We start from the raw sequence: 12,067 nt of genomic DNA, 5'->3' as shown, positions 1-12,067 counted from the left end.
TCATATAAATCAATATGCAAAATTACTGACTTTTTAAAATAAAACTAAGTCTTGAAATCTGTGTAGTTCACATCTCAATTTGAAGGCTGTTTTCATTGAAACTATTTGATCTACATTTTATTTCATAAAGTTAGAAAAGTGAACTTATACATTCAAATTGTTCCAAATGTATTTGTGTTCTAGTATCTTAATTGAACAGCAGTATTAGATTTACAATTTTTAAGTTAAATAAAATTCAAAATTCATTTTTCTGGTTGTACTATTCATATTTCAGGACCCAGTAACCACGTTTGGGTATAGGCTACTGTGTTAGCCAGTGCAAATTATAATTTGTTCCTTTATTTCCAAAAACCCAGCACTTTCTATCACCTTTAAAGCAGTGCATTCTGGGATAGTGAGAGGCTATCCTCAAAGTTGTCTGACCTTGCTTCTGCCTTCTGTAAGAAGAGGTGCCCAAAGAGAAAATGGCATGTCCCCTTTGTTCTGTTTGCACACCTCTCCTGATGCATGCTGTTCCTCAGTGCTCTGACAAGCACTACCAGGCTACTCTCTTGGGTAGGGCAAAAACCAGGGATGTGGCTTCAGGGCCTTCCACAGACAGGGAAAGATCTCCTCCTCTCTCCTGGCCAGTGTGAGTGTGATGGAGAGACCGTGGGGAAGCCATCCCTGCGTATCTGCCCCCATCTGCCCCTGTGAGGTCACTGAAGCAGCTGGCGTGCCAGGGACCAGCTGGCTTTCTCTCCAGTGCTGAGGTCAGGTTGGTTAGTAGGATGGGCAGTACACTCTGGGGAAGGAGGGCAGACTGAGTGCTAAGACAGATGGTACCACGGTCAGTGCTTATGAGTCCAGAGGTACCACTCCCTGCAAGGAATGTGGACTTTCTGTCCTTAGGGATATCCAGCCACTTTTTAAATAAGGACATCATCTGTCTTATCTAAAATCTCCTGTGACTAGGAGTTCAGAAGTCCCCCAGGTTGCTTGTCATTTATAACCATTGACAGGTTTAGTGATTGTTTTCTCTCTTGTCCCCCACACCACTCAGAAACTACTCAAGGTCTCTTGATATTATCGTTATCTAGGATGCCAAAATTAATGAAATGACAATGGATCCATTTTTCTTGGTGAAGGAAAAATATTTTGACTGTCTCAGGGTAAAGCTGTTCTGCTGCTGAGAAAGTGGAGTGGGTGCAGCACAAAATGGTTTTTCTTCCATCAAAACACATACTTACCTCATCACTGAGAATCCGGAGCAAGCTTAGAAAAGTATAGAACCTTGGAAGTGGTACTGGAATCCTTTTTTTTTTTTTTAATGTGGCACCCCCACCACCCCCGTTAATCTATACATCAGCTCCCCTTCCACTTTTCCACACCACTACAAATATCTTTTCAAAGTGCACAGCTATTGTAACTTCAGAATCTCCAAGTGGCAGTGTCATCTCCATAGAAATCGCATGTATTGTTGTTTGTCAATTCAGCTCAACAATGTGGAGATACAATGTGAAATGACAACTCAGAGTAGGCAAGTTATCAATTGGCTGAACTAATATTCAAAGCTTGCCTTGAAATCTTGGAAAGGTATATGCAAAAATTGAGGAGGAAGAAAATTCCCTGGCTTTGGTATTGAAAGCCTGTAAAAACCTCCCAGTGAATTGGTTTGGCATTATTTTCAGTGGAATATTTAGTCACAATTGTTTGATTCCTAGATTAGATTTTTAGGGTATAAACACAATGCCATTTGCCAAACTAGAAAGTGATTTTTACATTTTTTGGTCATAGTTTTCATGGTCTAATAATGCATGGACAGGAAGTACTCTAGATGAAACTCATTAGCACTGATAAGAAATTGAGAATTAATGTGGAAAAAAAATGGAACTTTTAATAGGAGTCACTTTTTGCATAGCCTCTAGTGACAAAAGGACAAGCAAGAAAAAGATTGGGGTTCTTGGCTGCAGAATGCTGCCTTCCAAATTGTGCTCATCAAAGCAACCTTCCAGAGGAATGTTGGGGGAGCCAAAGAGATGGGGTTTCAGGACACCATTCCTTCAGCTCGGCCCAGCCGCTCTACCATTGCCCTAATTATACTTGCCTTTCACGTATAATTTTGGCTAGTAAATGTTGTCCTATACTTTGAAAGGATGGTTTGGGAATTCTTGCACTTGGGATTTTTTTTTTTTGGTTCTATAAAATATTTATTAAATTGATAAGCATCTGATGAGATTGCACAAGATAAAAAGAGGAACCAAAAATATATAATTGGAATGGGAAAAAAAAATAGACCACCACAGATCCTGCAGACATTCAAAGGATAAAAATGATAACATGAATTTACTTTTTTTTGTATTGTAAACAAATGGGATACATGTTTTAACTGTTTGTACATGGAGTAACAGCATACCATTTGCATAATCATACATTTACATAGGGTAATGATGTTTGATTCATTGTTATTTTTTCCTTCCCCCCCACCCCTCTTTTCCCTCTATACAGTCCCTCCTTCCTCCATTCTTGCCCCCCTCCCACCCCTCATTATGTGTCCTCATCTGCTTATCAGTGAGATCATTCATCCTTTGGTTTTTTGAGATTGGCTTATCTCACTTAGCATTATATTCTCCAATTTGCACTTGGGATTTTTATAAAATAAGGTCAATTTTTTTTTTTTTAATTGAGGGAAGTCACTGAAGAATTATTCTTTTCCTGTCAGTAGCTTTGACAATCCACAGGCCGGACAGCCACATGCTGTGCAAGTGCTGCCCTTGTGGTTTAGGATTGGGGACGTTGCTCTAGAGCGACCACTGGACTGACTGAACTTTGAATTGTTGTTTCCTGTAATGCCATGTCTGCATCCCATTCTTGTTACATTTGGGGACCTGCCATGCTGCTCAGACACATCAGTATGCATTGGCTGGACAGTCATATCTGCTTTGAAGATTTTTACCAGTTCTGTAGTCTCTCCAAAGAGTACAAACTCTTAAGACTCACACAGAAAAGTTTAATGAAATGAAGTTTTTTAAAAGTTCTTTTAATGCCTCAATTTTAGCCATAATAAAGACTTACTTTCAAGAATTGTTGATGGAGTTGTGGATTCAGTTTAGGGTAGGGGAACCAGCATCTGTAGGTCTCTTAGGTCAATGTCTGTGTATTGAGAATTAAGAACAGAAAGAGGTTGGGAGTTTCCTTATAGGATGTATTCCAGATAGGGAGAGTCTGAGCCTTTAGTAATCTCACAATCAAAATTTAGGACCACATGGCTACCTTCCTTGGCAGAGTTGCTGTTCAGAGTTCTAATTTAGAAATGGATAACTTATTCAAAGAATTTTCTATAAGAAAGAAAATCTAAAATATGCTATGCCTTAGAATTTATTTTTAATTCACTAACCACTTGTTATATAAGGGAAAATCCAAGGTAATGAAAATTCACATCATGGTGTCCGAAAAATCATGATGGATTCTCAACTTCTGGATATTCCAGGAAAGCAAGGAATTTTTTCTAGACCTAAATAGGTTAAAAAATACCTGTGGCTCATTTTCCTAATTTTCAAGTGTGCTTATGGAGATCAATGAGATATATAACGCTTTCCCAGCCTGAGATGGAAAAGTTACTGTGAACAAGGGTACTTATAAATATGGTACATTTTAAAGAATCATTAGTGTCTACAAGGAATAAAAATGAAAAAGAAGGTTCAGGAGCCAATGGGAAACCAGCCAGTTTTATAGCTGGCTGTCCTCTTATACTTGCTGAAAATAAGGAAAAGAAATTGTATGAGTGTTCCTCAAAAGTATAGATTGGTTTAAATGGGGCAAAAGCATAGAAAAGTTTTAATTTTAACTCTTCTCTACCCCACTTACTAGTTTTACAATAAAATGTCTTGGTACAGAAGCACTAATTTTTACTGCAAGTCCAATGTGGTTTTATCCACCTTTAAGTCCGAGTTACATTTTATTTATTTATTTATTTATTTATTTATTTATTTATTGGCTTGAACTCAGGGGTGCTTTGTACCGAACCACATCCCCAAACTCCCCCCACTTTAAAAAATATGTATATAGTTAGAGACAGGGTCACACTGAGTTGCTTATGGACTTGCTAAGTTACTGAGGCTGGCTTTGAACTCATGATCCTCCTACCTCAGCCTCCTGAGCCACAGGAGTGCGCCACCACACCCAGCTCTGAGTTACATTTAATTCTCCACTTTCATTCCTCCCCTTCCTTTTTTTTTTTTTTTTTTTTTTTTTGGTCAAATAGGTGGTTTCAAAGGCAATACCGAAACTTCCCAAAACTCTATTTATAAAGTTAGTTTCTGTGGAAAGCAAGCCCATGAGCAGCAGTGCACATAGTAGGCCCTCAGTAACAATGACCAGAGTGATTTGCATAGTTTTCAGAAGTGTGCAGTCCACATGAAGTAAGAATGGGATGCCATGGGGCCTGAGTCTTCTCCCTCCTGTTTTCTGTCACTGCCTGGCAGGACTGGAAAGGAGCCTACAAAGAAAGAAAGGGTAAAATCCTTGATCTCCATATCAGAAATGCAGAGAAGTTGCTGGCAAGAGTTCATGCTTGTGCTCCAGAGAACTCCAGCCACATCATCATGGATGTACTGGACTTTGTGCTCCACCCTTTACACACCTTACAGTCAACCCTACAAAGCCACATACATCATCCTCCAAGGTTATGCAGTTCAGAATTCTAAGTGCGCACAATAAGTCTCTTCAACACAACATCATCTTTTTATTCTTGGTGAAATTAGTGTTTCTTTACTCAGGTCCACGTGTTTTAGGCCCACTCTAACATTTCAGCAGTTTCTTTCTAATGCTGTCCCTCAGTACTGTGTGTGTGTGTGTGTAAATGATTTCCACTTATTAGATTCCTTCCAGAGTGTGCATCCTCACAGAAGACACCCGGCAGGCTTTGAGCACTGCTGCTGCTTCACTTCACATAATGAATATTCAGAGGCTGCAGTCATTGAGGACTCAGGTGGCAAAAATAGTAAGGTGATTGAAACAAACCCTAACATGAAAGCCAAATCTGCATTTCAGCGACTCGAACACTGATTACAGCACAGATTCCCCGTACTGACCCTGGGACCACATGAGAGGAGAGTCCTGGGGAACCTCCTATGAATTGGGCATCTGTTCCATACACCGACATGCTCACGTCTTTCTGTATGATGTGTTGTAATCAGCGTGTTGTTTTTAAAAGACAACAAGCCCTTCTGTAGCCCTCTCTACAGAATACATCGGGGCTGATAACAGCATAAAGGACGCACTGTTGAGACCGGCAATGCATGCATTGTTTTCCTCATAATGCAGTCAGGATCACCATAGGAAAATGTAGCGTATTTTTTGAAGTCTTATTTTATATATTTTGTCACCATCAGCAGTTGAACTAAAGTAGGAACCGCTCCATTCTATGATGGGTTAAATTCTGCTCTGTACAGATCTAGTGGTGATGTATAAATTGCAGCCCTTTCTTTCTTTTTGAAGGATTCTAAAATAGTTTGGGAGAATTAGTGCTGGATTTTTGCTTCTGCATGTGTGGTGACTCTTGATTTTTTCCCTTTGGAGGAGCATCCTTTGCAGCATTCCCCCTTCTGAGGAATCACTTAGACACTTCCAGCTGGTGGCAGGGGATACAGCCATAATACAGCTTCCTCTGTCCCAGCTGTCTCCACTACGGTAAATGCATTACGATGGCTGCACCCTTGTGTCGAGGCTCAGGTGAAGGAAGGTGTAGGATGAAGTCTGGACCCCACCGTTTTGCTTTTTAAACGCTTCAGCTTCTCCAGCATCTCTGCCTTTTTGAATGTCTTCCTGCTTCCAGTCAAAGGCTTTTCTCCAGTGAGTGGGATGCTGCTGCACGCCTGATTAAAGGTGCCTGAGGATATCACCTTTTACACGGAAGCCCTGCGTGCTTGACAGGATCTTTTTCAATGCATTATGGCTCATGCAGCCTCACAATTAAAGAAAAACAGGGATTTAGAGATCAATGCTGAGGAAGAGACTGAGAAAAAAAGAAAACACCGCAAACGGTCCCGGGATCGGAAGAAAAAGGTAGTAGCTATGTATGCCAGAGCATATATCTTGCCTGGATTCTTTTTGTTTTAGTCTCCTTCTGGCATCTGTGAGAAGCATGAAGGGCTCTTTTTACATGTTGTATAGAGTGTAAATCGGGTGTGTAAATGGGGAATAAATGGTCTAGCCCTGTAGTGGAGACTGGCCACGGGCTGGGCATGGTATGGCCAGGCAAGATTTTCTCCTGGGGAGGGATTGCAGGGCTATGCGGAAGGTGTGCCTCACTTCACAGAGGCACCGGCATGTTTCCACAACACAGAAAGGTGCTGGGAGGGAGTTAAAAGTAGTTTCTGCACAGCCCAGTCAAGGTTAAATGTACTGCGGTGACTTGGGTCCGAGGGAGAGGTCAGAGAGCCAGGCTTTGTACTTCTTAGAGGTCTGTCTCGTGGAAAAGGAGCTTTTGTGCTGGAACTGTGTCACATGCATGCGTTTCTGAGGCTGATCTGTGACCTTAAAGACGTAGCAGAAAAGTCATTTCCTGCTTTGCTGCTTTTCCTCTTTCTTTCCTGGCACCTCTTATTTCTATAAGGTGCTTTTAGTTTGGTTGTACAATGGAAATAAGCTGATAGAAATAACTTTGTGTTGTGAAATTAAGCTGAAATCACATAGGTTTGCATTTGCCTGCTGGGTGAGCGATTATCCTAAATGCAGGAATTCCCATGACATGGCCGGGACCTGCAGCCTTCAGCACTGATTGTTTGAGCTAAGAGCTTAGACATGGATGATCCCCTACTGATACCCCAAACCAGGGGGGAGAAGAGAAAGTGTGTTTTAGGTCAGTGGTGTTTTTCACAGCCAGAGAGTACTTACTGTTTGGAGGCTTTTCCTTTAAATATAACTTCTAGGGTCTGGCTGGGAGTAAGGCCCAAAGCACCTTTCCTCCATGGCAATTAATCAAAATGAACTAAAACTCTGTGATTTGAATATGGAAGTCAGGTCATAAAGCATTTTTATGTGTCTTTGTGAGAATCCCCAAGGGAAAGATATTCTTAATTTGTCCTGAGCATTGGTGCATGTGCCTCGTAAATGACATGCAGGTTTCATCTGCCACATGTGCCTCCCTCTCTTCAGAAGTGATTGTGGCTATTTTTGGTCCCTTTGCCATTTTCTTCAGAGTTGGTGTCTATGGGAGAAGGTTCTCCACCTCTCGTGGCAGAGCAGACTTTGAGACTAAATTCGGAGGGTGGCCGTGGTTTAACTGCAAGATGTTAAATATAGATGGTTCCCACTTTGTGCTTGTAAATAAACTTCTTGAATACATTTTTTTAAAAGTGCAAACTTAGGGTAAGGAGTTGTATGCAGGTGTATTCCCAAGCCTTGAACAGCCTGGTGGTTATAAAATGGCCATGTCTTGCTACATTCTGCTCTAGTTTTATATTAGGTTTGTCTGTGGGAAGGTCACTATTGATTGCCACTTTTCCACACATCTTTGCCCCCACCATTCACACCATGATAAACGGGCTTCTAGGACATGTAGGGAAAGAGACATATATTTGTGTAAAGATACCATGTCATCCTTAAGGTCGATACCGTATGAAAGGGTTGTTAGCCTTGCAGGCTTCAGTGCAGCAGTGTCCTGTAACAACCTTTGTACCTGGGCCCCTGTTTGACTTGGAAGCAAAACAAGGCAGGGGTGAGGCAAAGGGAGTTTCAGGACTCACTGAGCTGAAGCTAATGCTTTGTGGACCCAAATGCTTTGTTGTGAATACAACAGAGTCTGTCTAATGTAAATCTCTTAGCAACCAGAAGGGAACATGGAGAAACATCAATATCACTATTGTAAATGTGCAAACGGATTTAGATGTTCTCAGTACACTCACCAAGTAGATCCAGAAGGTGGCTCGTGGATCACACGTTCATTGCTGTTGTCCTCATTAACTCATAACAGAATAGGTACAGATCAAAGATCCAGTGTGTTAGGGAAGGCACCGTATTTGTAGTCTACTACAAAAATAGTGAACTACTTTTGTACAGAGATAAAATTCATGTATTTTGAAGGCACATTCTAGATTTCCTTCAGTGGTAGAGCATATTTAACCTTTATTCCCTACAAAGTGAATTGCTTTGACTTTGAATTGTCTTCTTTTTTCTTTTTTTCTTCTTCTAAGATCCTAATTAAGGCCTGTGGACTACTTTTTTCCATATTGTAGGCCCCATGCCAATAGAAAAAAACCTGCTTTTAAATATAATTTTCTGGATTATTATGGGGATAGTTGCTCTTATTCCTATGCAGAAGTATCCTCCAGGATCTTTGAGTTACATAAAAGTAGTTCTGAATACTCTCATAAAAGCACAAAATAGAAAAGTTCTAGGAAGTATCTAAGCTGCTATTATCTACTAGTAGTTAAAAGTGTCTAATTTACAAAATAAAGAATTTGGACCTTGGCAATCCTGCAGTTCAGGTTGGGGCAAGCCCCAGATGAACCTGTCTTGATTATATCTGTGTGACACAGCATTATACCCTAGGGGCTATTGACAAGTCTGCATATGCATTATGATTTGATTGTAATACTTAACACTGGATTCACATTTCATCAGGTTCTTGAGAACCCAAGAGTTAGAGTGTCTATTTTGAATATTCTAACCATGAATAAGTGATAACCAGTGGCCCCCCTACCCCAACATAGACAGCATCTAGAAACTTATAGTTGAATTTTAATAAAGATGTATTTATTCTTGATATAACTGAAGTGGTATCAAGAAAAAAAAATCTTCCTATTGGTTGAAAAGAAATCCTTCTAGGTATATGAATATTTTGTTTGTTTATTTAGGTACTGGGCATTGAACCCAGGGCCTTGCTCATGCTAAACACATACACTACCACTGAGCTACATACCTGCCTCTAAACCTTTTATTTTTCCTTAAAGGAAAAATAAAAAGTTTTAATAAGTATGTAGTTTGAAACAGCTTAACAATATATTTTACCAATATCTTTTACCCCCACTTTTCCATTGCTTTCCCTGGCTTCTTTCCATTTTTCCCTTCAGACTTCTTTCCTGATGGGCTGCTCAGTTGGCAGTGGCTGGAAGACACACCAAAGATAGCCAGAGCACCTTGAGGTGTGTTGATGCTGGTTCCCTGGCCTAAACAAACCGTAGAGAGGAACTCTCCATGTCCCCTGCTCCCAGCAAATTTCCTGGCCCATTCTCCCATCAACCCCTGATGGTTTGTGTCACAAATGCCCTCCATGTGGTGGTACAGGACACAGTTCCTGCACATTCCTTGTTGCTACTAGTTTCTGGTGCCACAGTACCTACATGTTTTATTGTCTTCCCCGTGTACTATAAAATACATTTAAATTGTGAGAAGTATCAAGATAACAACCCTAATATATTTGACAAATGAATTTTTTAATATATAAATATATGCTCATATATGTTGATTATTTTGTCAAATTTTAAGGTAACCTAAGGAAATTTGTGCTACAAAAGACAGTATTTGGGGGTTCATTTTTATATATGTAACTGACACAATGCTAGATACTGGACTAAGTAGCAATTAATTCCATGATTAATATAATTTCTGATTATTGATGTCAAATTCATACAGTTAATCAGTGGCAGAGCTGGAATACATACATATTCATTGCTTCATCTTGTATTCACATATTCATGCAGCAAACATTTATTGAGGGACTTCTGTGAACCAGACATTGCATCAAATAGTGGAGGCGAAACTGAACCAAGGATAGTGGGAACAGTACAGTGGTTCCCAATAGAGTTGGGGATACAGACAAGAGCACCACCCATCACCCAATCTAAGGTCTGAAAAGGCAGCAGCCACAGGAGACTATAGACAGACCCCCCACGTGACCATGATGGGCTCAGAGGAGTCTGTGAGACCGAGCCTTGGAGGAGGAGTCAAGCATAAGAACGGGCACCTATGCTCAAAAAGATGGAAGTAGGAGAGGCTATTTGGATATGAGGACAATAAATGGTACTGAAAAGCTTTCAGCCAAGGAGGCCCGAGTTTGTGCTAAGAAAAATAGGTGGGGGCCATGGCATGAAGACCCGTGTGTGCCCCCTTACAGGTTTTGGAAACGCCCCTGCTCAAAGGAGGGGGAAACTTCCATGGTGGTTGTAGGCGGAGCAGACCGTGAATAGCTTCATGGTTTGGCGCCATTGCTCACGTATCAGTGTCGTAGACAGCAGCAGGGAGAGCAGTCAGGAAGCTCTGATGGAGATCCAGGCATGAGATGCTGAGCGGCTGAACCGTGGGGAGAATCTGCCAATGGAGAGGGGGTGTAGCATACGAACGATATTTAAGGGAAGACTCGGTAGAACTTGGCAATGGATTATAGGTAGGAAGTGAGAAAGATCAGATTCTAGGGTAACTGCCAAGTTCCTGGCTTCAAAGGGAAGATGAAGAATTAAATTTCCTGGATTTGTCTTTTCTCCCTGGACATTTCTTGACCATTTATTATGTACCAGGAAGAGTTTTACATTGCTTTGTAGGTGGAGGCTCATGACATCTTCACAATAACCCACAAAGAACGAGTTTTTATTATCTCCATTTTGTAGATGAAGAAACTGAACCATGAATTTTCATGCTGGTTGCCTGAAGTTCCCATAGTAGTCAGTCGTAGAGACAGAGTCCAGCTGGGGCAGTCTAACTTTCTGGCTTGTGCTCTAACTACACAATATGTCATTAGTAGTAAGCAGCATTAATATTTTCATAGCTATATGTCAAAGTTGACTTGTTTCAGAAAATCTTTGAAACCATCTCTTTCTCAAACATCCAAAACTTTAAATAGGCTTTGTGTCTCTAAGTAACCCACCATTGTAATGGAGCTGTTTTTCTTACTTAACCTTTGTAATAGATTTTAATGTTTTGCCTTAAGGTACTCTTCTTAAAATTTTTTGAAAGATAAGAATAAAAATGACCAATGCCAGGACTTCAGGTCCTCAAGGACACATTGGTGTCAGGACAACACAGGAGTGTGCAGAGGAATTCCCAGGGGATACTCTTTCTTTTTCTCTATCTCTTTTCTCTCCCTCTCATCTATGAGGTAGGTATTATTTTCATCCCTATTTTTCATAGATAACATCAGACCTTAAAAGAATTCACCTGAAATCCTATAACTAGTCAGTGATGAACCTAGACTTTAACTTGGGTCATAGGACTTTGGAATCTATTGTCCTGAAACTCTAGAAGTCTGATTTAAAGTTAAAGCAAAGAAGGATTTGAGAACAGGTTTGAGAATGCATGAACTACAATATTTCTTGCTATAGGAGGTTGGTGCTTTTTGATATTTCCCAGGCTTACATCATGCCCATCAGCTAGTTATCTGTGGTACCCATCATGTAAGGTGCCAGACCAGGTGAGGTTTCATACTGCAACAGCTAGACTTTGTGGGGCATGGTTGTGTGGACCCCAAAGAGATACAAAGAACCTGCTCTAGCAAGTATAGAAGCTATAGGTCTCTAGGGAGACTGGCATCCCTATTTGCATACTCGATCTTCTATACTATAATTATATGTTTATATGTCTGGCTTACCCAGGAGACTATGAGCTTCTTGAGACCAGATGTGTGTCATAGTTTTCTATTACAAACTTGTGGTTGGTGAGTGGGTAGGTGAGTGGTAGATGGGCAGGTGGAAGAGAGCCAGTATTGTGCAATGATTAACAGCATGAACTATAGCTAAGAACGTCTGAGATCAGATGATGGCACTATCACTTGGCTGTGTGACCTTGGGGAAGTTGACCTCTCTGTGTCTCTTCACCTGCAAATGAATGTACTAAAAAGGATGTGCTTAGTCATAGGGTTTTAATGAGATTTTAATGAGTTAGTTTTAGAAGGACTTGGCACAAAGCGAGAACCTTGTAGTATTGGTTGTTGCTGCTGTTGTTTAGAATTAACAGAAGAATATGAATCATTTTCATCCTAAACCTTCAGGAATTGTACCAATAACTCACTGAAGTCCAGCAGGCCAGCTTCTTGGGAACAAATCTGACTGCAGCTTGTCTCCATTCTTCAGAGGAGGGAGGATAGAAAAAGGCT

The 12,067-nt window shown here is 40.7% G+C and overlaps 1 protein-coding gene across 1 annotated transcript in view; it reads left to right on the top strand.

Moving 5' to 3' along the window:
- The first annotated feature begins 5,346 nt into the window (after positions 1-5,346).
- Positions 5,347-12,067, top strand: part of Ank3 (ankyrin 3) — a 320,745-nt gene continuing 314,024 nt past the window's right edge. Inside the window, 1 exon segment of the mRNA XM_047553901.1 lies at positions 5,347-6,045. Within this exon segment, the coding sequence (XP_047409857.1) occupies positions 5,932-6,045 (114 nt within the window). The 5' untranslated portion in view covers positions 5,347-5,931.

The sequence above is a fragment of the Sciurus carolinensis genome, chromosome 5 (assembly GCF_902686445.1).
Source record: "Sciurus carolinensis chromosome 5, mSciCar1.2, whole genome shotgun sequence".
NCBI classification, from domain to species: domain Eukaryota; kingdom Metazoa; phylum Chordata; class Mammalia; order Rodentia; family Sciuridae; genus Sciurus; species Sciurus carolinensis.
Note: the sequence above shows the minus strand (reverse complement) of the source record. Positions and strands in the feature narration are given on the sequence as shown.